The 26,837-nt window shown below is 38.2% G+C and overlaps 1 protein-coding gene across 5 annotated transcripts in view; it reads right to left on the bottom strand.

Annotated features, from left to right (window-relative positions):
• Positions 1-26,837, bottom strand: part of LOC150080039 (paired box protein Pax-6-like) — a 245,495-nt gene that overhangs the window by 40,282 nt on the left and 178,376 nt on the right. For all 5 annotated transcript variants that reach the window (XM_090382078.1, XM_090382076.1, XM_090382077.1 and 2 more), the window contains exons 2-3: positions 23,433-23,946; positions 5,302-5,451 (exon numbers count right to left, since the gene is read on the bottom strand). In XM_090382078.1, coding sequence (XP_090238204.1) covers positions 5,302-5,451; positions 23,433-23,703 — 421 coding nt within the window. In that variant the 5' untranslated portion in view covers positions 23,704-23,946. The remainder of the gene's footprint in view (positions 1-5,301; positions 5,452-23,432; positions 23,947-26,837) is intronic.

Consider the following 26,837-nt stretch of genomic DNA (forward strand, 5'->3'; position numbering starts at 1 on the left):
AAAAGAGACGCCACGTTAAAGATCGGCTTCTGGCGGATAGCTCCGCGTGCATTAGAAGTGCCCCTTCGTGCGCAAAAGCAGATAAAGGAGCGTGAGATAAGGTTTAAATTATGGCCGATGTTTGAAATTCAAGTGGAGCGCCCTGGTGATAATGAAGTCCTCAGTATGGTACGGAAATCGTGGGCATCCCTTTTTATGCGGGACTCCGATGATGTACGGCTATCACAAAGCCATGTTCGTCCAGATTTAGTGGCATAATTACTACGACCCTTATAAATCTATAAGGGTAAATTGCCCCAACCTGTCGCCCTTGTTTCAGGGGGCTCCTCCCAATCGAGAAATGATGTCCGGACGCAGAAATCGTTTAGATTCAGCGGAGAGTCTCGGTAGCAAGATTCATGGCTGCACTTAAGCAATCGAGGGTCTTTAAACCTAACAGAAGATAATCGAACTGGGATAGCAGATAATTTCATTACGTCTCTAATCTTAGCGTGTCATTGGTCCGTGGATTTATGGGCTTCTTGGCTAATGGCAGAATCATTTACCACAAAAGCTGATAAAAATTAACCGACAGCTGCACTAAGTTATGTTTCGGAGTCACACACTTTCGCGACCACTTTTTTTTCCCTACGTAGCAAGACTATTAGCCAGTAGATTTCTAAGGAAAGAGATATTTCAACCACCACCCTAGAAACAACATATTCTGGCCAATGTGCACGCTTTTTCTCGTATCTCATTATACAGCTACACGTGTCCTCTACTGTGCAATCTCAGATCGATTTTGCAGATTAATAAAAAGAGGAAGCTGCTCTGATGTCTTCCGTACGTTTTATTATTATTATTATTATTATTTTAAGTACGTGGGCTTATACTATCTCACTTGGAGTATGCAATTAAAATAATTTGACGTTAGATTCGACATAGGCTGGGTACTATTACCTTTCATCGTAGGTGGTAAGAAAATACAAAGTTTCCATCTCAATCATACGCGCACACAAAAAGACTAACAACCCATCTCTAAATTTCACCTCTCGTCGTATACAACACATTGGATAAATGCTTTTCATTTGTTAAAGTCGGATTTATTACCACTAGTTTCTTCTGCAGAAGCGTCTACAGGCCAGGAAGTTTACATTCTAAAGACAGACTCGATTGTATTTTACATTATTTGAAGTTTATCTTTACTTACCTGCCATCTCATGTAGCGCAGTTGTCATAATCATCCTCTTTCAACCTCATATGGAAAATGCTTAAGTTCGAATCCCGTCTAAGGAAGCGAAGAATCTCAAGCGATCCTCGCCTGAGACTGACTAACTCACGGAGTCTCAGGCGAAGATCGCTTGTATTTTTATCTTAAGAAAACTCGGGTTTTTTTTTACCCAGGTATGCAAAGATTACGTTCACAATATTCCTTGGTTGCTCTGGCACTGACACCTTACACCTCATGTACTCTATTTTTACATTCATAAGTTAAACTTAAGCTTTTAATAAGAGGTACTGCTGCCGTTTTTTTTTTTTTTTATGATCATTTTTATTTAAAAGGTATGGATTTTACAAGTGAAGGAGGTTTGTTTTCTAAGCCCGATTTATTTATCCATATGTTTTACCATATTGTATCCTTTACCCACTTTTGTACTCGCTCATTAAAGTTGATACTTAGGTACTTTTTTTTTGTTTATGTTTACTGATGAACCTTTGTTTCTTTGTGTTTCAAAAGGGTTCCAAAGAACAAACATTTTCCATTTTAACATGATGGATATACAGTATATCCATCATGTTAAAATGGAAAATGTATTATGGGTCCCCAAGTATGATGTCAATCAAAATCATGTTGCACTATTATTGGTTGTTTGGTTCCTTTGACAGTCAATTTGGTGATGCATGTTTCTCATATTGGTTGTTCCTAACAGGATTGACAGCTACAAATCAATCGAACTGCGCATTCCACAGACATTAAAACCAAACTATTTTTTAAATGTTTTTAAAATGTGAATACCATTTCAAATATGGGAAGAAGACGACACTTTAAAATTTTAAAAATTAACCTTATTTTAGAAAAAACAGGTATACTATGAAGTATGACTGCTTTTTTTTATTTATTTATTACTTTTAAACTAGGGGCACCGGCTAACGTTTGTATCAAACAGTTATATGTTTCTTCAATACCGCCTTTGTCATTGGTTATAAATAAAATGTCACTCCCATAGTGTCTCTATCCTTAGTAGTTGGAATTGCTAATTACACAACTGATTTCCATTCGGTCATATGAAAAAGTTTCATTATATTACGGTAAATTCGTTAAAGTGTCTAATATGAAGTGCAGTTTGACTGACAATAGCTGTTAGCCATGATTAGTGGAAACGAATCAAAAAAGTACATTCCCAACAATATCAACGAATCGGCCAAATCAATATCGTAGCATGATTTTGATTGAACTACTCGGAAAGCGTAAACTTAAAGCCGATTAGTTACATATGCCACATGATAAACGCACACGGGTGCATTTAAAAAATATAATAAATAAATAAATTAATTGTACTCAAGTAAACAAGAAAAATTCAATTATTGAAATGAGCTGATAAGCAGAAAACCAAGATGGCGATGAAGTTTCTGAGATTTTCAAGGGGCTTGTCTTTACAAAATGTAAACAGACAATAATGTAATTGGATTCCACGTGTACGTCTGCTTGATAACCGATCTGCGTTGGACTTTCAGTATGGGTCAGTAGGGATCCACCACAGTTCAAGCCTCGTTGTGGCCCATCTCCTCGTGGTGTACACGGGGTTGAGCACGCTTTTCAGGTGATCGCCGTCCTAGATGCCAGAAACAAATAAAGAACATAGACACTGCACAAACATAACATTACACACTTTTCTGGCCGTTTTACAGAGTTCCTCTACAACGGTGGAGCTGAACAAGCGTTCTGGAGCAGCCCCACGTAAGACACAAAAATTTCTACATGTTATCCGACATAGAGTTCCACGAGGCGAAGAGACTTTGGTTTCGTTGTTTGTTGTAGGGATTTTTTATGAGCATCAGCGACTAAGGCTATATTGATCCATGTTTATTGTCTGTAAATTGCTTGTTTTCTGAGATGGATTTTCTATTTGGTGGGCGAAAAACCCGAGTTTCCGGGAGGAAAAACCGTGCTACCCTCGCCTGATACCGGCTAACCAGTCGCGTTGTGAAAAAGGCCCATAAAAATTCCTTCGTCATCGACAGGACTCGAACTCGAGTCTTTTTTACCCTGTATAGATTCCGTTTATCCGGCTCGGAATAATCTCAAGTTTATTAAAATGCTGGTGAAACGGAAATTTTATTCTGCATTTACGTAGGCACAGAAAACGGATCTATGCATAGAAGGAAGAAAAGGTTTGTGAAGATTGTCTTGAAGATAACGTAAACTATTTAATAGTTGCACGTAAAGAAACAAGCAAAGTGTTTTGCTCTAAGATCGCTTAAGGGCTTGAATTCCCATTTGGTGAAACTGAAGTCATGAATGAACAATACAAATTTTTTTCCCTTTTTTTTTGTAGCCATTGTAATCCCAATACTAATACTAACCCTCGATGAGAAAGTGACTTCGACTGAAGATAATATAAGCTACCTTTGAATTGTAACTAAGCACCCAAGTAGGAGATTGCAGAAACGAGTTTTTGCGTTGAGAAGTCCTAGGAAATTTATCTCCTAATAATGGATTTATTTAAAGTATTGAGCAAAACCGTCTAAATATTATTATTATTAATATCAATTTATTTCCGAAGAAATGTCCCTTTACAGCTATGCAGCTAGAGGACACACGCTACATACAGAAATTAAATATATAATGACAGACAAATGCATTGTGTACCGAGTCTAGATACAATACACGGCCCTAAACAGCCTCTAGTAGAGATACATAAACATAAAGACACAACATATAAAAATGCATAAAGATACAACAAAGTGTGGATAGAGCGGCACCTCCAAGAGATTCATCTAGAATATGACGAAGATATACATATCTGCAAGAGTGGAAGATCTGTAAGCTTTGCACAGCTTCTCAACACTATGGATAACCTATTAAATATTTGGATGGAGTTAAGTGGAAACATATTGTCCAGGAAGGACATGCTACGCAGCTTAGATCTGTATGAGGGTGCGTTGGTCTGGCATTTATTTATTTATTTCTGACGGTCTGGCGATGATATCCCAGATATCAGGTGAATTCAGTTTTCCGGATAGAAGCTGAGAGAAGGTAACAAGATTCCTAGAGATGATATGATACCTCCAAGGAAGCATTCAAGATTGGTGACCAGAACGGATTTGTAATTGTAGGTGTTAGAGAGGCGATCTTATTTAGCCATTTCAAAATCCAGTATTCCGGAGATTAGACTCTGGTTTGGTAAGACGAGGGTGCAGAGGACAATACAGTTGAGGCATATAAGGGAATTGGAATTATGCATCGAAGAATGTAATTGATGATAAAGTGCGGATTATGAAAGTTGGAAATCTCCTGTTTCACTGTCCATAAAGCCGCATATGTTTCCATTCGCGTGGCATTAAAGTGAGGCAAGAAAGTAAGGTCTTTGTTCCAGGTGACGCCCTTATGTTGGGTAACTTTTTTAACTGGGGAGTTCCGTATAATGATGTTCACGTCGTTTATATTTTTCTTCTTGGTAATAGAGAGTTGTGCTGTTTTTTCTTTGTTAATGGAGAACCCAATCGCATGAAGGTAATTTTCCAGTTCATGTCGCTGTCAGTTGGAGCTCACAGTGATAGACTGGAGAGACTGGGGGGCATTTTGTAACGATGAAGAACTTTAAATCATCAACGTACGAGGTAAAGTTAGAATGGTTTGCGATGAAGGGTTCTAAAGATGCGGCGAAAAGGGCGGCAGAGAGCAAATAAACGGGAGATTCGAAAATGTTTTACTACTAGACCAAGTTACTGAATTGGCAAAAGAAGCAGGAGCTCCCGTTAAAGATGGAGCAAAAGGAAATAACGCCTCTGAATTAACAAAAAAATGAACTTGATCCTCATTCTATTCGAAACAAGAAAAAGTTAGAAACTGGCTTCTGTTTGCCAGTCGTTTTTCATGTTAAAACAGGTTGCATATCCCTCTGCTATCCTTAGGACAGAAATTATGCATTTTAACTTTAAATAATATTCGTTTATAAACTTTCTTCTTTATCGTAGCTTCCATTAAAACCTCCGCGTGTAATTAACACTAAATTAACTTACTTTGTCTAATTATTAAATAAATATAAACTTTTTTTTTTAAATATTAAAAAATAAAGCTGTCTGACTCAGAGCACTTACCAAGTATCTTGTTCATAGCACTTTGTGAGGAGAAAAGATGCCTCGCAATATCATAGGGTCGAAGGCCGTACGGAGAGAAGTCTGTGAGAAACCGAGGAGGTGGTATGGAATCCCCCATGCGTGGATTCAAATACATGGGGTTCAGGTTGCCTGCGAGAAAAAAAAATAATAAAAAAATAAAATAACAAGAAAAATATTATTGGAACGTCATTGATTTTCCGTGTTTAAATGTATGGTCTCCCTCCCCAGTAAATAAAATCGGTCCTCTAATGACAAAGAAATTGAAATTCAGATTTTTTAGACCTCGAGAAATGGGATATTTATTCGATATAAAAGAAGCAACATTTAAATTAGCACACTGCTTATATGAAACCTCGGATAATGCAAACGCAACATGGCAGTCTGGATCGATTAAGGGATGACTTCGGGCTACAGACGAAGGTTGCCTCTAGAATCACTAAAGCTTACGTAAGATTGGGGGGGGGGGAAGAGAACTGGAAGTTAATTGCAGTGATGGGCTCAGTAGCTGTTCGGGAGCTTTTATTAATTACGACAGGTAGCCGTCACTCGTGGAGTGATTTCGAGCCGGGAAAGTCCATAAAACATAGCTTCGTTTTCCCTGTGCCAGGAGACTGTGATTAAATGGCAGCGTACACAAATGGTCAGGAAGGCGCGAAATTCGTAGCTGCGGCCGGGGCGAGACACAGGGCGTGGAACAGAGATGCACGGTACGGCCAGAGTCAGTTGTTTGCAATGAGACGTCACATAATTACTCAGAGTGACAACCTTTAATTTGCTAATGGTCGCGGGCCCATTACGACTGTTATTAACTGCTTTTCCGAATTTCTAGGGAGATGAGAAAAGATTCCTCACCTGAAGAATGTCACGATGAATAACTACAAGATTTATAGCAGGGAAAAAGAAGATCGGACAGGCGATATGACACGGGAGGTACGATGCCTGCTTCGGGGCAAGAATGGGGGTAATTGGGGAATCATTCTACGAGTTTTCTTCAATTATTCAATTTTCTGAAAAAAACATATTCAAATATTTCAATATTGCTGAATGCAGGTTGAGACGAAACATCGAGCCAGTAAATTCATAAGGCGAATGCAAATTATATTCATCTCAGCGGCAATCTCAGAAAGGGTCAGTAGAAGTGAGAGTAACATAACTAAAGTTTAGAGTATCAAACACGCTTGCAGTAAAAGGACATGTTCCGCCCTTCTCCAAGAGAAAATTAAGTTAGTTGTCCCTCATCCGGCAGAGAACAATGAACTTCATTTTTACTGATAGATCATTGCTAACCTGGTGGCACAAAAATGCATACGACTACGCTTTATCACTTGATATAAAGTTTTCATTCCACAACATAAACTTTAAATACCTTAAAAGAACAGTTCGATCTGAGATAATTTTTTGTTGCGCCAATGTAACCTCAGCAATAGATGCTCTGAATTATGTGCCTGTACAAAGGGATTTCACAATAACCACTCAATGGATAGAGAGGAGGAGGAGGAGGAGTTCTATCCATGATAATTTTCACAGACATCCTTTGTCCATTACTACAAACTTCCAATCCCAACGTCATGATACGTGCTGATAATTTACAAGCTATCATCACCACACTGTCAAAATTTACCCACCTATTTTTAACCCTTACACGATATTTTTTCCTTAGTACAGTGGTATGACGCATTCATCTGGACAATGAAGTGGTACAGTACAAAATCAGCTCTATTATACCACATCTGCCATCGAAATCAGTGACTAACTAGAGGAATATTTTCATTTAAGCTCTGATTACGGATGCTAGCTTCATCCTTTTGACATCACGTAGAAGCCTCTTCTATACGTCTTCAATATGCTCGTAAAAGTCCCTAATTTTAACAAAGTATCCGAGAGGTACTACTGGCCAAACTGAGTAGTTCATGAATGCATAAAACCTATATTTTAAGTGTAGTCTCCTATTTCATTATAAAAACAGATTAATTATTTTTATATCATGATTACTTTAGAAGATAATAACATTGGAAGAGAATTTTCATTTCCTTAATTTTTCCTAATTATTTTTAGTTTTATATTCAGTTTTCTATGCTGCTCAAAATCATAAAATCGAAGTTTCAATCACCCCTGCAGTTCTTGTGAAGTCACCTTAAAAAAAAAAAAAAAAAAAAAAAAAAAAAACATTAGCTTGAATGAACGCATCGCTCAGTCAGTACTTTTTTTTTTTCATAATCTCAATAATTATCTTAATACATTCGTAATTGAGATGGCACTTTCTTTCTCTCTTTCTCTCTCTCTCTCTTTTTATGTTTGTAGACCAAGAGTCGCATCACGTGTGTCTGCATATCGGACGCCTCTGAGCCAAGCTTAAAGGGAAAAAAAATCGAAAAGTCCATGTGTAGACATAACGCATTTATATTATAATTTTTGTGCCCGGCTTTTACTGCCAAGCTTCTATTTGGTGGTTTAGCAGGGTCAAAATATTCCCTTTTCACCTCGTCCTGTTCCAAATGACATCCGACAGCTTGTCCCTGCTTTGTAAAGCAAGGAACAAGCTCTCTACTCTCCCCCTCCCCTTTCGTCTTTGATCAGACCGCTACAACTTTGTTCGCATCTCTTGACGTTGATAGATGGTTGGTAATTTGCTCGAGACGAAATATAAATAACACTATTAATTGAGATACAAATAATTCAGTGAAACTCGCACAATAACTCCGTACTGTTATTTAAATAACATTCCTGCGAGCGGGGTCCTATAATGAAGGCATTACACTTGAGGAACAAATCGAATCATTAGAAATCCTCTCCTATTGTCGGAGAACAAGGCCGACGCATTTCGGAGGAGCCTTTGTACTCTGCCGGCTACACGCGAGTAATTCGGAAAATGACATATACCAGAGTACCCATTAAAAGGCTGCGACCTTCTTTTAGTAATAATAGAAAGTTTAAGTCCGTAGCAAATACAATGCCAAAACACAACAAAACTGGAATTTTATTTCCAACAGAGTATGGAAAATAAAAAAATAATAATAATAAATAAAATTCAAGAGTCATATCTGTAACTTGGAACCATCCTACAAAAATGCCCAAATTGATTCTCCATCTCAATGCACCATAAACAGATACAGTTGTCCTCAGTCCTCCCTTTGTGTCATTAAATCTTATGTTAACAACAATCCTAGTTCATAGACCGGCTTCTTAAAATGATAAAAAAAATTCAAATGTTGCTTATGATACTCATTTATTTCACTTATACTGGCTGGACAAATTATATGAAACCTAAACCTAATTTTTCTGTACAATACGTCGTGTGAGTATATTGTATTTAGAATCCAACCTGAGTGGGTTAAATTGGTGGTCGAAAGGTATCTAGTATAATTCGAAGTCATTGTTATAGCAATAATTCCTTCGATGATTAGGATAGTGACTGCATCCCTATACCACATTGTAAAAGGTTCCCGGATTTTCAGGACTGCAAAAGTTACTCAGTTCAACTGAACTCACTATCATCTTTCTTGAATCACTCAATAACAGATTTAGCACGATGGATAGTGCATCTTAAGTGGCCATCTTCTTCGCATAAGGAAATATCCATTTTAAGTGGCTATGCCCTTCGCGTATAACTGAAGCACTGCTGAATGTATGCGATCTCATAAATTCTTAATTATGCGGTAACTTGTTTCATCCTTTACGATATACTAATGAACCCAATTCATGCCATGAGAACATCGTCAACACAATTATTCCACATCCTGCTGTCTGTGTTAGGAAGCTCAGGAAACCCTGGCGGAGGCCAACCAGAGTATTATGGGCAGCCTGGCTCACCTTCCAGTGGTGGTGGCGGGCAACGTGGGGTTCCCCTAGGGGCCCTGAGGTCGAGCAGCCAGAGACAGAACAACATAGCACTACTCTGCCAGAGTAAATAACTATAAACTCGCCACCCACCTGCAGCAGGTCTGGCAGGATAGGTGGTCAGAATCCACAAAAGGGGAAATAACGAGGAAATTTCTGCCTGATGTCGGAAGACTATACCCAAAAGCACCATCATGGTTTCACCCTGGACTGTACACTACGTATCTTTTAACAGGTCATGGGGCCCTGAATGCCAAACTAAACAGTTTTAAATTAGTAAACGATCCCCGCTGTGTCTGTGGGGAAGTGGAGACATGGTCTCACATAATGTACAACTGTGAAAACTATGAGGATCTCCGCTGCCTCCTGATGACAAAGCTGACTTACTTCCATCGGGATAGGGAATCAAATCTGTTGGACTCGCAAAAGGAGTATAAGGAGTTGACAAAATTCGCCCAGGGACTGTTAACCCGAAGGAGGACACTTATTGCTATCTACAGGGATTAAGAACAGGCACCACGACTAAACTAACCATCCTTGGACTCAACGAAACAGGCTGTCACCCAGATACAAGACCTTCCTTTGGGATTCTGTAGATTTTTTTTATTTTATTTTATTTATTTATTTATTTTTTATTTATTTTTTTATTTTTTATTATTATTTTTATTTATTTATTTATTATTTTTTTATTTTATTTATTATTTTTTTTAAGCCACGCTCCCTTGCGTGGCCCTCTGTCTCCACTCCCCGGGCAGGAGGGGGAGGTGACTTCTGGGCTCCTCCTCCCCTCGCCGCCCCTCTCTTCCCTCTGGTGGAGCATGGGCCTGCTCCACTGGTTTGGGGGTATCTTCTCTATGGACCCCTTATTTCTGTTTTTTGCCCCTAGCCTTCAGTCTCCCCACCCCTCTCTCTCTCTTTTAATTATAATTACTAGTGTCTGAACCGTTGTTAAATTGCTTGAGCCCTACACCCAAAAACAACATTTATTTGTATAAATAGTACTTCTTTTTGGCTGACCCATAACTATAACGGTTTTTTTTTTTTAGGTCCTAGCCACTGAAATCTAAGGAAATTAGGTGGCAGGACCTGCCAGAGTAAATAACTATAATAGTGGTGCACCTGGTCTGCCTCCACGAGGCAGAGTGTGGACAACGTTGGGTCCCATTAGGGGCCCAGCGGCTAAATGACCAGAGGAACAACGGTACACGACACTACACATGTACAAAATCCATACACTTTTAAACCTCTGGCATTGACAGTGTTCTGTTTCACACCCACAATGTATAGCCCGCGGAGATGGGGGGAACCCCTGGTGCCATTTGACACTAAACACACTCTACACTCTACTCTGTCACAAACCAGGCACTATACTTTTTCTGGCTTTTACAGAGATTCTGTAATTCTTCACAAAGTACCATGGCGCAGATGTGGGAAACCATCGGTGGCGCCTTCCACAAAACACTATGCCTGTGTAAATCGTGATTCATCAAATCACAATTGCTCACATTTTCCATTTCTCATCAGTTCAACTGCATTTCGTGTTTGCTTATTCCACCCGCAATTTTTTGCAACCGGGGATTTCGCAAAAATTAATTTTCATAAGCGAACATTGAAATCGCCTAGGAAAATTGCTTCACTGTTAGGAAAGTTGGACTGGAGAAAGTCGATCTTCAAAGGAAGGAAGTCAGTGAGTAACAAATAATGTAGTAGAGTTGGGAAGTACGTTTGAGGAATTATTCGGTCTCCGACTGGGAATATCAAAGCAGACATACGCACCTTTAAAGCGACAGGAATCGTACAGCAAATATTTAGGACAACTGAAATGAGAAATGGGTGAGTCAATTGAAAACTGGGATTCCCTCAGATAGATAAGTGGGGGTTGGCAGACAGCAGATGGAAATGGACATAATTCAGATTGAAACTGAGAACATGTTCATTTTTGAGATGAATGAGGAAATGTTTGCTAGGTTAAATCTTTTCTCAGTTAAGCTTGTTCTATTAGCCTGACTAGATTGTAGGAGATTGTAAAATTTATGCTTCAAGGGGGAAGAAGAAGAAGAAGAAAACTCGAATTTGGCAGGGACCTCCTAGGCTGAAGCCTATATGTCCTAATATATCATTTACATTCGTAAATGATATTTTGCGAATTCACTACTGACAATGTGGACTTCACATATTGATGGTAATATGCGAAGAAGTATTTGTAAGAAAAATAAAAATTAGTAGTATTAGCATTAGCAGTGACATACGATGCAAGAAAGCAAGCTTATACAGCATCAGCCAAATAAAAAACTTCCCATTTCACCTATCCATTCGCTCCAAAAGTTTGTGCAGTTCCTCCTTGAATATATTTAAGATATTAAGGTCCACAACGACAGATGGAAGTTTTTTCCAGCAATCAACCACTCGCTGGCTAAAGGAAAATTTCCGCATATCTGTTCTGTAACTGTCTTTCTTAATTTGAATTTATGCCCCTCAAGTGCGTAATCAGAGAAAGAGGAAGAATTCGATCACTCAAATCACCAAGTTAGTGCTTAGTCTACAGACGCTGCAATTTACAAAACTTAAGCCTTTCTTGGGAAGCGCGCCCCTTTGTTCTCCACACCAATCTTGTTGCTCTTCTCTGAACAGTTTCAGCAGTTCTAGGTCCTTCTTAAAATGAGGTATCCAGACCTGTATGCAGTAGTCAAGGTGTAGCCTGATCATTGCCTTATGCAAAGGAGTAATCATCTCCTTATCCCTGCTAGCAAAGTTCCTGTATATCATTGACAAGACCCCATGAGCTGCTCTGGCAGCTAGTCTGCACTGCTCAGAAAACTTCATATCTGATTACACAATTACTCCCCGATCTCTTTCATTTTCCACATACCCTGAGTGTAGTACCGCACAGTTGGTACGTTACTCTGGGGTACAATGGAGTAGTGTCCATTGATTACCAGTCTCTGTCTTCTCCCACTCAACTATCCCTTTATCCATAGCGGCAACTTGCTATTAATACCACACTGCTCCAATTTGTACAGCAATCTTTTATGTGCAACAGTATCAAAAGTTTTCCTGAAATTCAAGTATATGATTATTTGATTCATGCAAAATGTTTAATGTAAGGAATGTCGCAAAACCTTGGAGACAAAAAATATGAATAATTTCATGGTACATATTTACATATATACAAGCAGAAGATTGGTTGGTTCATTTATTGTTTAATGCCGCATTGCTGTCTAGAGCCATAATGCTCCAAGTTAACAGATAGAAGAATTAAATAGTAAAATGTATTGTTTTTCTCATTGAAATAAGTTCATTTCGTAAATATTGGCTTAAATTGATGCGTTAGAGCAGTGCTGAAGTTCGTGCTATGAATTCATCGTATGTAATGTCTACATTACAAGCTAAAATGAATACAAGCACAAGGTTGAATTTGGCAGAGATTAATTGTTTCTATTTATATAATTAATAATTATTCTGAAATTTTTAAGCATAATTAATAAACTTTGTTCTTTATAACTAATGAGTATTTTAATAGGCAAAAATACATCTCCAAAATTTGTAATTATTATTAAAACAACAAGAAATAAAACTACTAAACATTTCAATCTAATGGTAAGAGGTCCTGCATCAGTACGCCAGAGAGACGATTAAAATAAAATAAAAATAAAAAAAAAACTCTTTCAAATTTCGCAGTTAAAATCTGGGACCTGTCAAGGTAGGCGATATTTGTGTTATATAAACATTATAACCAGTCGTGTTATAAAGAGTGGGGCTGTACTGCTTATTTTCATTAATGCCAGAATTATGATTTTTCCATAGGATAACTCTTGATGGCCTCTTCTACCTCTAATATGTTCACAAAGAAAAACGAATATGTCAACAGAACATATCAAATTTTATTATTTTTGCTGCTATTATACTGTCTCAGACGCATTAATAAACAAAGATGCCTGTGACGGTTTCCAGTATGAAAATTGTTGCTACAAATCTCACTATTCTCCAGTCCAACGTTTACAACATGTTGCAGTCGTCATTCACTCTTACGTTATAATGATGTTGTTTTTGGATTTTAGAAGCATCAGCGACTAAAGCCACGTTTGCTCTGTGTATTGTAAATTGCGTGTGTTCTGAGGTCGATTTTCTGTTATCTGGACGAAAAACCCGAGTTTCCAGGAGAAAAAACCATGCTACCTCGCCTGAGACCGACTAACTCAGCCACGTTGTAAAAAACACCCATAAAAATTCCTCCCGTCATCGACGAGATTCGAACTCGGGTCTTTTCCATGTGGTGTGGGGAGGACAGTGATTCCACTAACAGTGTTACCCACGAGGGCACTCGTACAGAAATAGTACAAAAGAGAATATAAGACAATTATACAGCATATTTCAAAATTTCACGGAACAGTGTATGGAGCATAATCTGAAAATATGCTCTTACGCTTGACGCAGAAGTATATTTTTAGAATAAGAAAAGAGTTCCTTTTAACATATATCTAGTCTTCATTTCCGAGTTAATAAGAATCAATTGTCAATTCCAAAACAAAAGGAAAACATCTAAAGCAGCTCTTCGAAGATCGTTCATTGTAGCATTCAGCGAGACAAATCCTGGTTGTTGTTGTTGTAAAGTTTTAGGCGGATCAGTAAATTAGGACATATTACGCAGTATATAATATCTGTACATTATGCGTGTTTTGTGGACGAAAAACTATGCTGTCCTTGCCTGATATCGACTCACTCAGCCCAAGTTCTGAAAAAGACCTTAAAAAGTTCCTCGAGTCATTGACGCGATTCGAACTCAGGTGTTTTTCACCCGGTGAGGAGAGGACGGTAATTATACCAACTGTGTCACCCACGACGGCGATTCCGTGGCGTTTCTTACCGTTTCAGGACTATTCTTAATGGTTTTAGCAGCTTCCACAATGTGATTTCTCAGTTCGTCTTGCATAGAAATACGCCTAGAATAAACCATGGATTTCGTGGAGATCCCCACATAAAATAATTTAAATACGTGAGGTCGGATGATGATGGCGACTGTACAGAACCGCTCCAAACAATCCATTGGTTACTGTATTTATTATTATTATTATTAAAATCAGTTTATTTCCCAAGAAATCTTGGGTCACCCCGGGACGGCTCTGTGCCAGAAGGGTGCGAATATTTACAGACTAAGGTGCGAGGAACACATGTACAATAAACAAGAGTACATGCGTGCTCGACCCGAGAAATTTACAGGATTAAATATACAATTGCATGGAGACAAAACAAAGTCTTTGTCAAATAAATATAAGCAAGTATAAAAAAAAAAAAAAAAAAAAAACAGTCCAGGAGCATGTGAAAATCATAGATTTATTATCTGGTAGCAGTTCTTGAGGATTTCCTTCCTATATAGCTTGTCTTCACAGAACCTATCAGGGTGGATCCTAAATTTATTGAAGATCCGAAGACAATTGGCGGAAAACATGTTCCTCAGGAAATCAATGCTTGACAACGTAAGACGCAGAGAGAGTCACGAGTCGGGGTGCTCCCCTCTTGCCCTCTTCGGGCCGGAGATTAATGTGGATGATGGAGCATCAATTCGCCCCGTTATAAGCCGTGCAAGCGTGAGGACATTTTTTGTAATGATGATATGTCTCCAGGGAGTGGTGTCCAGATTTGCTTGTAGGATCGATCTGGAGATAATTAGGGGGTGGCCTACCACCCTGTTCATCCATCTAAGCAACCAGTACTCTAAACGGAGCTACTTGTGAAGGTATGAGGCAGGGGCAGATGACCAAATTTCTGATGCATAGAGAGGGATCGGCGTAATACACCTCAAAATGTGCCGAACAAGCAACACTGGCTGTTGCACACCAACGAGCTCCTGCCACAGTGCCCAGAGAGCCGTGTGCGTCTTCTGCCTCATCCTGACCAAGTGAGGTTGAAAGGTAAGCCCAACATCCCAGGTGAGGCGAAGGTCACAGTGAGCGGTCACTTTTTGCACTGGCTCCCCACTAACAAAGATTTGGATATCATTTTTGACTCTCATCTTGGTTATCGGCAGTTGCGCTGATTTGGAAAGGCTCAGATGCACAAGATAATTTTCCAAGCTCAATATCTGCCTAGAAGCTATTAAGAATTTAGTATTTAAGAGGTCAGAAACATCGAGGAAATCGAACGGTTTATGCACACATCGATGCACAAGCTCAACAGTGGGCTGTGTGTCGTCGTGTGCATGTAATGTCCTGCATACGCAGCAAATGAAATATTTTACTCAGCCTGACAACTTTTTGGTACGTGTAGTGAGAGATACTTGTACGGCAAGAAATAATTGCCCCCCTCCTCAACGTTTGCAGTTCGTCGAAATCTCATTTTACCAGCATTTACTCGTAAGGTTTCGCTGTACCTGACTCTCTAATTTGCTGTCCACAGCAGCAAATGTTTTACGATTTAGTACTTGCCCAGTTTAAAACTTTACGGCGTGACTGCAAAGAGCAGATATCCAGTAAGATCATTATAATTTATGGTGAGGTTCATAAGATTTATGGTATGATTTTGATTTTGGGTATGATTTTGATTTTGGGTATGATTTAACTGATTTGATTTTGATTTATGGTGAGGTTCATAAGAACCTCACCATAAATCAAAATCATATCAGTTAACTTGGCAAAAGAACAGATTTGTTGTTTTCCATAATATCAGTTTAACAAATGCCATACTGTAAGCAACGGGAGCAATCGTTCTGAAACGCGAAATTCAAGCAACAGACAGGTCGACACTATATCCACCCTGCCACAATAGTTGCCTAGAACCGAGTAATTGGTATGACTCATGTAGTAGACCAACACTATTCATCGAGTGGTACGAAAGTTTTGTACTATTTAAAGTCGCTTGACGCAGTCTTTTTATGGCATAAATTTGAACACAAAAAATTTCCCGGTTTTCCATGGTTTTGTAATTTATGATTGATGATTAATATCTCGGATATAAAGTCATTTTTGTTTTTTTCGAACAATTTTGAAATACCCTGTACAATAAAGAAAAATCTAGTAAACATCAAAAAGATCTCCAGAATATTAATAATAATTATTGTTGTTATTATCCTTTGATGTTTAAGAAACACAGAGAACTTGATTGAAAGGCTTATTCCTTTATATAATTCAAGTATACAGTTTAAGAGTTATAAAATGGACAAACTGAAAAGCAGGAGAAAGCGAATACTCGTAAATTTTAAAAACAGTGATATTTGCCTTGATAAAGAATAATGCGATTGTTCAGTTCTATCTTAGACTTCGTCGATTTCTTGGAGGGAAAAAAAATCGATTTCTTTTTTTTTTTTCAAGTCGGGAGTAATTTTTTCAGTATTTTCTTTCTACATGTTAATGTATCCTCGAAGCTGAAAATCTCCACGCAATTCTGCGTATCAAGGATCTAATGAATATTAGTGGAACCATTGAGGATGCCATTAAATTCTTGATACTCGCATATCTCCGTTGATAAGCTATTAAGAAAAAGTTTGGATCACGGCTTTGTGTATACTGTCCATATTCCCCATTGAATTTTAATTTTAGGTCCATATCGACAATGAAAGTAGGTGGCGTTTACTGCAAGCCATAAGGAACATAATAATTTATTATTAACATAAAAAATAGACACCAGGCATGCACCCAGTTAAAGTGTATTCCAGAACAGAAAACACACAGGAAGATACAAAGATTGCGCATTAACATAAAAATAAATAGCGGAATAACAGACAAAGTACAATAAAGGTTAATTTCCAACGGGATAAGTCCAATTCAAGGAAATAAAAATACGGTATGCATGACATCCTTGGTTCAGTATCTTGAAGAGATTCACAGAGAGTAGATAATAGCGGAGACATTATCGCACACACAGAATTGATGAGGACATTTTTCATCTTGAGCTCATCCGTCAACCAGCCAATCTGCTCCAGATAGTTCTGTGAAACTCTTTCCTGTCCACAGCCAAATCTAGATTATACTTGTTCATTAGTGTCATAGTTCTTTTAAATAAGGAGTTCTTGGATGTCTCCAACCTGGAGTTACTGATGTGGAAAGTAGTCTTCTGTCTGATAGGCACCGCTGGAACACGCAGATCAATGTGGCATAGAAGATCTGGCAGGCAGGTAGAATCAGAGAAGATGTGATGCAACTGTTTTAGATCCAGTACAGTTCACCGAGTTTTCAGAAATTAAAACTTGAAGTAGGAACAAAGATACGGGTAGAAAATTTGGTGGTAAAATATGGGGTTACATCTGGAAAGATAGTAAATGAATTTCATTTGTAGCGATTCTATTTGCTGTATCAAATGTGCATAATATGGGTTCCATATGGGAACAGAGAATTCCAGTATAGAGAGTACTGTTGCTTTGAACAGGAGCACAGAGAACTGAGGATCTTTAAATCTGCATGTCTGCTGTTTGATGAAACTAATTTGTTTTTTCGCTTGGTTTAATATATTTCTAATATTCTTATCAAAACGACAGACAGCAGTAAAAGTAACTCCCAGATCTTTAACTTTCGAAATTCTGAAGTCTGATAATCGGAATATCCTTTATGTAGTAATGGTTAACTAAAATCTTAGTTTTCTTCGAAACTGCAAAAGAAATTGAGCTGCATTTATAAGAGAGCAGGGAGATAAATATAGATGTGTAGGATTTCATTAGCCCACAACGGATCACTTTCTAGCAGAAGTTAAATGCCCTCTCGGATAGCACACCAGTAATAAATAATCGTCCTACCAATTTATATTCACAAGGCCTGGATTCGTATTTCGCATGGATTCATCAATGACGTTGGAATTTTTATAATCTATTTTCACACCGTGGCCGAGTTATTCGGTCTTTTTCATAAGTAACATGGTTCCTTTTCCTAAAAGCCCCAGTTATTTCGGCCAGAAAACTGGCAAACCAACCAGAGAACATGCATTTATAGAAAATATACCATGGGTGAATTGAGCTACTTGCTCAGGTAACCCGACACTGAAAATCCTGTTGTCGATGTTTCTGCTGCTGTTGAAAGTTAGATCAGTTTTCTTGAATCGAAAAGCTTTTTAAATTATTTTTAGCCGGAGAAATTGGATGTGGGAATGAAACGTAAATTTTGAATAGAACAGAATGCACACAGGTTTTTTTTATTATTATTTGTTTTTATTTTTTTATTATTTCTTGTGAGGTGATCTAAACTTACATTGTTGGAAACAAATGTAAACAGTGAATTTTCAAGATTTCTAATTTCCGGAATCCCATTTTGAACTCTGAAGTCGAATTCGGTTGTATCTGAAGTTCGCAGTGCATTTGAAATTCGACTGTAAGCTTCAGTATTCCGAAGTATTCGTGCCAAATTCTATAGTGTATTCCAGCCTAAAGCATCAGAGCTAGTATTTCTAGTCAGCCTTGAAGAATCTCAGCGTGGTGTCTGAGACTTTAATTCTGCTTTTAGTTGCAACATCGGAAACCAGCTTGTGATTGAGGCAACTCCGTCTTTTACGAAGATTACGAATCTGTTCCTAGAAGGACATTTTTAATGCACATGCGCCATTGTTTTAATGGGACGTTTTAAGCACCGAAATATTCCTCCAATTTAACTTCTTATTGTTGAAGCTGGCTAAGATCATAAACCTCAGGTCTTTGCAGAGGACTAATAATAATGTTTCGCAAACATGGAGTCGTAATAGTCCTGCCATTGTGGCATTATGGGCCAATTCATAACGAACCCGGTAAAGAGAACCTCGTTTCAGGTTGTTATTTTTTAAAGAGAGAACAAATTATAGCTGAAAGTGGCAGTGCTTATGTAAAGCAGAAGTTCTTGGAAAATAAAAGAAAGCGCAGAGAAGGAAACCAAGCTATACATTAGTAGCGACCCAGTTTCGCCCGTCTCTCTCTCTCTCTCTCTCTCTCATTCATGTTCACACCATATTGTGTTTTGAAATATTCGCGGAGAATGAGTCCGTTCGTGGGATCAATAAAACAGATGACGATCATAATTTCTTCTGTCCCTCCCAGCAGTCCACTGAGATATATAACGAATCATTTTGTAGCCTCCCTCGGCAGTGATTTATTGTTTATATGTATACTAATAGTAATTACATCAATCTTTTTGATTGATCTCAAGTAGAAAAATTAAATGCTTTTCCCTTTCAGGGAAGTAAATTAGGTTGCAGTTAGCTGGAATAACTGTACGAGACTGCTTTGAGAAAAATAAGAGTGAGAAAAAAACTGATATTCTAGGTCTCAGAAACACAAAAAGTCAACCAGTTAGTCAGTCGAAGGTGTCCCTGATAGGGACCATACCTTTTAATAATATAAAAGAATCAAACGGGTGATCGGAAAGGCAACTTTAAATTTCAGTCCGGACTGAGGATATCAGGATGACGATATTCTGATTGGTTATTCTGACCATACAAATTTTTATTGTTATTATTAAACCCTGTATTGCAAGGGTATGGAACGGAACATTAGCAATATCCCGGCATAGTGCCCGGAATTTTCATGAAGATAAGATTGAGAGTTTATTGAGGTCAACAGCGGATAAGATGGTATAGTTCTTTTTAGGATATTGTTTCTGTAATTTTTATCTCTGCAAACAGTCTCGCATTCAATTCCAAGACAATCTGAAAAGCCGATGGTGTCGGAGGGAAATAGGTCCTACCACAGATTCCAACATTCCTCTTTTGCTGTGTGACTGAGCGGTGATTGATCATACGTCTGGCAGTAAGAAGTTTAGCCAAAGTTACAATATTATGTTTTTTTAGAATCAACTTCCATAGTGTCTTGTCGAGGCTAGTATAAAAGATTCCTTTACTTTGCTCAACCACCATAACAGCCAGAATGAAGTTATTTCTAGTTTAATGCGGCAGAACACACCTAATTAGATCTCTCACTATAGAATTCATCTTAGATGTTTGAAAGATTAAGAATGGAGATAGCTATGGCAGGACACTGGCAAGATGAGGCGGCCAGAGCCTAAAACGTGTCAAGAATAGTAATTTCGTAGTTATGGCAACATCAGGACAGGCCTTTCGAAGGCAAGTTCAAAGTCACCCAAACTTTATAACATTTCAGTATGACCACATTAGGCCCGAAGAGCGAGATACCGCAGACACATGACAATCTAGTGGCAAAGGAACAAGGCCACAGGAGTTTAAAAGAAAACTGTATCCAGAAAGTTTTAACAAAATAGTCTCTAAATGAGGCACAGGACACCCACACAACAACTTGCCGACCTCGTACAGAAAAATTCCATCTCTATTTTTAGTCTTGATTCTCAGGCGTACTCACCTGGAAATAACGAAGAAAAATGCCCTTAAAAGGAGGAGTTGGGGGAACCCCCGGGGGCTACATTGCAATTAACAGGGAAAACACTATACATCAGGGAAAGGAGCTGCTATCTGGAGATGACCAGATGGTGGTTTGGGACAGAAAATGGAGAAGTCGCACCGAATACATCTAGAGGAGGAGGATCTTGTCTAGTCAAAACTATAAGAATGCTCCAAAGAAAAAGCTTTGATAATTTCCATTACGTATATAAATAAATAAATATTATTATAGTACAGAAGTATCAAGCACGATCTACAAAATAGCAAATATTATAAATGTGATTAACGAGGGAAAATAATTTTACTGAAAGGAGAGAGAGAGAGAGAGAGAGAGAGAGAGAGAGAGAATCTTCTCCTTTAGCATATTTATTCATATTATTTTTCGCTCTATTTCCATTTGTTGGCCAATTCTTTTAATTTTCCTGATCCTAATACTTTTCCCAACGTGCTATTGATATTATTCTTGTGTGAATTAAAACCCTTTATTTTCCAATCCACAATTCAAATCCAATTTAAAGCATGCTCCTTCACAAAATGCATGGTGACCGTTTGGTGTAAGAATAAGGCTCATCACAGTTGCTTCTTTTCAAAAAAACGTCACCTTAATTTTATGCTTGTATTAAAACTCGCAGTATTTGTAAGCAAGTTATTAAGAAATTGAAAATTCGATTTAAAAAGTCTGAGTATAAAAAGTTTCCTTTTGGTCAGATGTTAGTCGAGGCTTTTGCTCATCCACGTTTCTATCTGTGTTACATCCAGGTGGTTCTATGATATCTTTATCTAGGATAAAACTAACTTATTGGCAGTTCCTTTTCCGCTAAAACTTATATTTATGATCTTGGTAATTTTCCTCCTGCCATACCGAATGGCCATAGCGGGCAGCACAGCGATGACAATCACCGTCCTATCACACCTGGTGGAAAAGCACGAGTTCGAATCCCGTCAATGACGCAATGAATATTTATGGGCTATTTTTGATTGTTTTTTCTCTCCCCAAACTCGTATTTTTCTTTGAGCAAACAGCAAAACGACAGAAGAATACACGCAGTTATAGACAGCATGTAAAACCAAAATAACCTTAGCTGCTTTGGCACTTAATACAAAACTTAATCTGATCTAACCATACCGAACACATCCGTTCAATGCACCCGTTCGTTCTGATAGAAAGAAATTAGAAGAATCTTCAAAAATGTCCATAACAGGGAGTCATCAGGCCAGGATGATATTTCTTTATTTGTTCTTAAATCTCGTGCTCAATAGTTTTGTACAACAGACTTTTATAATCTTATTGACCTCTTTTGCCCTCTATGGAAAATTGCTCATATTTAAATAAGTTCTAAGAATGTGTCAAATCTCTGCTGTGCAGTTATTGTAAGTGACTTAGTTGACTCGTCTGTAGATAATTCCAAAGTTTTAAGTTTTTGCAACAACATATATAGTTGAAATAATGCTGTTGTATTATTTCAAATATATGTGGTCCTTTGTAGATGAAGGGCTTATAAAAACACAATCCATCCTGTGATCTACCTTTTACTCTGGCCAATCGTGAGCATAGTTGTAAATAGGGTTCTGTCTTTTTACTTTTCAAGGTTCCGCTCTTTCATCCGCTTTTAGTTATTAATTACTCACGTTTTCCCATTGACTAGAAATACTATCCATAGTTTTTTCTGATGATTGGACATACATTCCGTCAACCGCTTTGTTAAACTTTGCTTTGCATAAACAACCACAACTTCTCGAACATACACCGATTCCTTAAATTCGGATCACCAAATCAATCTTCAATGGAGGAACTTCTTTAGTATCTATCCTTCGGAAACACAGTTCTGTCATAATTCACGTAAACAAAAGAATCAGCTACTCCTAAGTTTGTCTTGAATGAGACTCATATTTGAGATAAACATCTTTTTACTTGAATTAATTAAAATTTCTTTATCTTTCTTGTTATAAGCATATCACAAATATCCCTTCCTCTGTATTCAGATAACCAAACTAGACCTTTCTACTTCGCTCCCAGCATTATTTTTCTCTGAACATTGTTAATTCTATTCAAATCGAAATCTTCTCTACCATGGAATACTGATCTCGCATCTGGGAGAGTGTCCTCAGAAACTCTGTTAAACCCCAAGACGACTATCTGAAAAGTTTGCTTAATTAATGATTTTCTCTTAGAAGCTCACTCCACTAAACTTCAGTCACACAGAAATTCAACTGCAAAGCACATGCCTTTTTTACAGATATAGGCTAATCACTTCCATTTATAATTCAATTCCAAATCACGGAAATGAACAACAACAAGAAAAGTTTACTAACTTTTCTTCTTGTTGTTCACTTATCCATTTTCTTTGTGCTCTGTCGAACAAATTTTCGCCATATGCAGTTTCCTTAAAATTGAAACCTGAAGAAATTCAAGTCCAATATCAACAAGTTTTTAATAGTTTCTCAAGCGGCAAACAATCCGCTGTACTGCAATTACAACTTTGGCTGATGTCAACAGTTCTCTAAGCAAATTATAAACATGCATAGATAGTTCTCGTGGAGTTAAAGGCTACATTCGAGGATTATGCATGGATTTCTATGTTTTTAACCTTCAACGTTTAATTATTTCCTACCTGCATTGCAATCATCTCCAGCTGAGTGAATGCTGACAATATATGAACGCTTAGCTAATCCTTAAAAATGAAAATTACACTTGGATACATTGCGCAGTTTTACAACTGATTAGCTTATTTTTTAACTTAGATAAAAATCAGAAAATGTGTGAAGAAACGAAAATTTAGATCCTAATGCAAAATTCAGTACCACATGTTTTCACAATATATCTGATAATCACTCACTCACTCATTCACACACAACACAACACAGATTTATTTTCAAATAATTTCCTGTTCATTTTACATTCTTTAATAAATCTTGCTTGGTATTTTTCAAAGTACAAAATATCTAAACTTACAGCAATTAGGATCTGAACTTACCTGGTAAGATGTTCGAAGACACCGTTGACTGGAAAGGAGATGAATCAGCGGAGATTACGCCTGGAACCAGCTCCGACGGTCGCTGAGGAGAAACTGAGGTAGGGACGGAGACCGGAGGAAAATGTACCATGGTAGGCAAGGCTGTAGTGGCGGTTGTCGGGGTTAGAGGTGACAAGGTGGCGGAAGGAAACGGCAGGCTTGGACTAGGACGGAGAGGAGAAGCCCCCGAGAAGGTGGGTGAGTTGGAACGCTTAGGGATGCTCAAGTCCATGAAACTACAACTGTTGTCGGAGCCTACAGAGACGGCGGTGGGTCATACTTCGATCACGACTCCCACAGACACATGGAAAGGTTCCGAACACACCAGCGGACGGAAGCTAAAGTTCACTGAGGACGCTGCGGGTGTCACAACACTATCGATCCATCATCCGATTCAATTAACTCGATGTTTGGAAAATTCGCAGGTCAAATACGGCGATAGGAACGTCAGCAAGGCCCGAGTCACCAGATGTCTCTGCAAAGGAACGTAAAACGGCTTAAAAAGGCGACACATTCCTCACCGCGAAAACCAGTAGCAATTGTCCAGCTACTCTCTCGCTGCTCTCATTGCTTCTATGTGCTCGCGCCTTCAGGCGATCCCTTCTAAATGCTTATTGCTAACAGGTAGCCTGGGCTAGTTTTTGTGCACTCTGTGTGTGTGTGTGTGTGTGTGTGTGTGTGTGTGTGTGTGTGTGTGTGTGTGCGTGCGTGCGAGTGACGCCACGTTAGTCAAACCTGCAGCTAACTTCCAGCTATAGAGAGAGAGAGAAAGAGTAAGATGGCTGTCAACTTGCCTAAAGCGAAGCAGCCCGCGGACATGGCTACGGACGGTGACCGCCATCACGCCGACAGGTGTCAGACGCAAGCCGGGCCGTCAGTCTTCACACAATATACGAACATAGTTAAGGTTCGACTATTCTTTTATACGTTAATGGCATTCCGCAGGTATCTTGGTGGAAGGTCGGGGTAGCCTGGGGAACGTTCAAAGTCTCCACTCTGTGAATAGAAGTGTTTTTCTTCTTCCGTCTTAAGGAATCCTCTCACATCGGGATAATTACGTCGTCACTGCTTATAAACCTAAACACTATTGCGAGTCCGGTCGCGTGTTTCTTCCCCCCATCTCGTGACTGTTTTTTTTTTTTTAAGCTTTAAATTATGAAGCCTGACTCACTATCAAAACATCCTTTTGTACACCGAAACGAACAACAGTACGAGAAGGCAAATTTTGAATTTTCCAGTAAAATTATTTGTTTGATTGCCGCTATTAACAAAGGAAGAAGAAGAAAAGAAAAGAAAGGGGGAAAGACGGAAGAATTTGGTTAGCGTAAACAAAAAAAGAAACAAAAACGAAGATGAAAATCTAACAAAATTCAGATTTGGCAGAGCCAAATTGTTTGCTCTTTGTAATTCGTTGTTAGTGGGTAGCAAAATTCGATAGTCATTACACAGCGCCACCTGTTCGAAGAAGGGTTGTCATGGAGAACGGTGATCATGTATTGTGCAGCCCCTCATCGATCACTGGGCGATCCACTCAAACCTGCATGCAATGAAGACAGCGTGTTTTTAAACTGATAAATTGCAACCGGATAAAGCTGTACTCGCTCTCGAAATCCAGTCACAGTTGAAGTGCAAGACACATCAGAATGTATGTTAAGATGTGCTTGGCATTTGATCATTATTGATAGTGCTACTTAATGTTCATCTTTTATTTAACGATAAAAGATGCAAGCGTGCAATTTCGTAAAAATAATAAGACGGCAGAAAATAAATACTAAAAGTTGAGAAGTCAAAAGATTGCGATTAAAGAGTAACTTTAGAACGCTGGAGAAGTCTATCCATTTGGCAGATCTGCGTCTTATTGTCTACTCAGCGAAGAAAAAAAGTCAGTAAAATGATTTAATTGGAATAAAATGCTCTTTAAACATTTTCATGAAGTCTCAGCCAACTTTGAATATGTAATGTAATTTTTGGGGTTCATTTTTCATGACAAAAATTGGCTCGAGCTTTAACATGTACAGGTGTCTCCTAGTGTATGCCTATCGCTGTTCGCTGGAATGAAATAAATATCTATTTTTTATTTTACTGCTGTGTTATATATATATATAAATAACACATTAATGGAAAACATAATTGTTCTCATTATTTCAGTAAGCAATATTTAAATAGCCGTGCTTTATGTGTGTTATTCGCAAAGTTCTCTAAATGAACCTGTACTGATGACAGATGTTACCTTGGTGAAGTGAGCGTGTCACTTCCAATAGATGAAATTAGTTTCTTTAAACAAAGGCAAAAACAGATGTTTCATCGTAGTTCTGGCGATTATAAATAGTTTAACTCGAAACACCTGATCATAAACCATATTAAAGACAGCTGGTTATATGTCAGCAATGAATGGATGCACTCCCAGGTAGCGTTTTTATTTTGGTGTGTTTATTTATTAATGACTCCTACACAACAGAACTCGGGTAGCGCTACAATGTGAGGGTAATATGAACGTCTTCATTTAATAATCGATATAAGGGAAGATGACCACAATTACCATGATAAACGATCAATGCCATTCAGTTCATTCCCCCACACGACTATTGTATAAATATCATTTAAATTATGCGGATAATTCACGCCTTTCATCTATAATCACCAGATCGGGTCCTCTCTTTCCTTCTAGGCGTTATTTTTCTTCAGAGCAGCTGCTAACTATTTCGAAATTTGAATCCCGTCCCACCATGGAATATCGTTGCCACATCTGGGAGCGTGTCCGCAGAACTGCTCTAAAATCTATCCAGAAAACAGCCATCCATTTTATCAATATTCCCACTCTCGCTAACTCACTCTATTCACTATTACACGTGCACACGATTCCAGTTTCTCTTTTCAAGCCTTCTCGACAAATATTTTTTTTACGGACACTTTTCTATTCAGTATCCGCAATTCCTCACCTGTCTTCTAAACCATGCAGAACAGGTGGACGACAGCCTTTTCTGATTCGGAAAAGAATCGGATTCCAACGAATATTTTAATCTGAAAACCATAAATTAATCATAGAATACTCACTATTTAGACATACCCTATGTCTTATGGCTTGAGTTTCCTTAGCTGTAATCCAAGCAACACCTGAATTTAACTTACTTTTTGAATTTCATTTGGAGAACGACATTAACTGCAAAATTTGAATGAGTGCTCGCTGTTCTCAAACTCAAGAGTTTCTGTTCTCAGTTCGTAAAAAGTGAGACTTCAATCTTTCAGTTGATCAACTCTCTAACCAAGAGAGATAGCGGATTAAAAATCTCATAATATTTATTTTTTACAAAAGAGCTCAGTAATTTAGGTTTTTACCGTGTCAATGGCTAAATTTTCATAAAAACA

This window comes from Mastigoproctus giganteus, chromosome 9 (assembly GCF_048544385.1).
Source record: "Mastigoproctus giganteus isolate SK-2022 chromosome 9, ASM4854438v1, whole genome shotgun sequence".
NCBI classification, from domain to species: Eukaryota; Metazoa; Arthropoda; class Arachnida; order Uropygi; family Thelyphonidae; genus Mastigoproctus; species Mastigoproctus giganteus.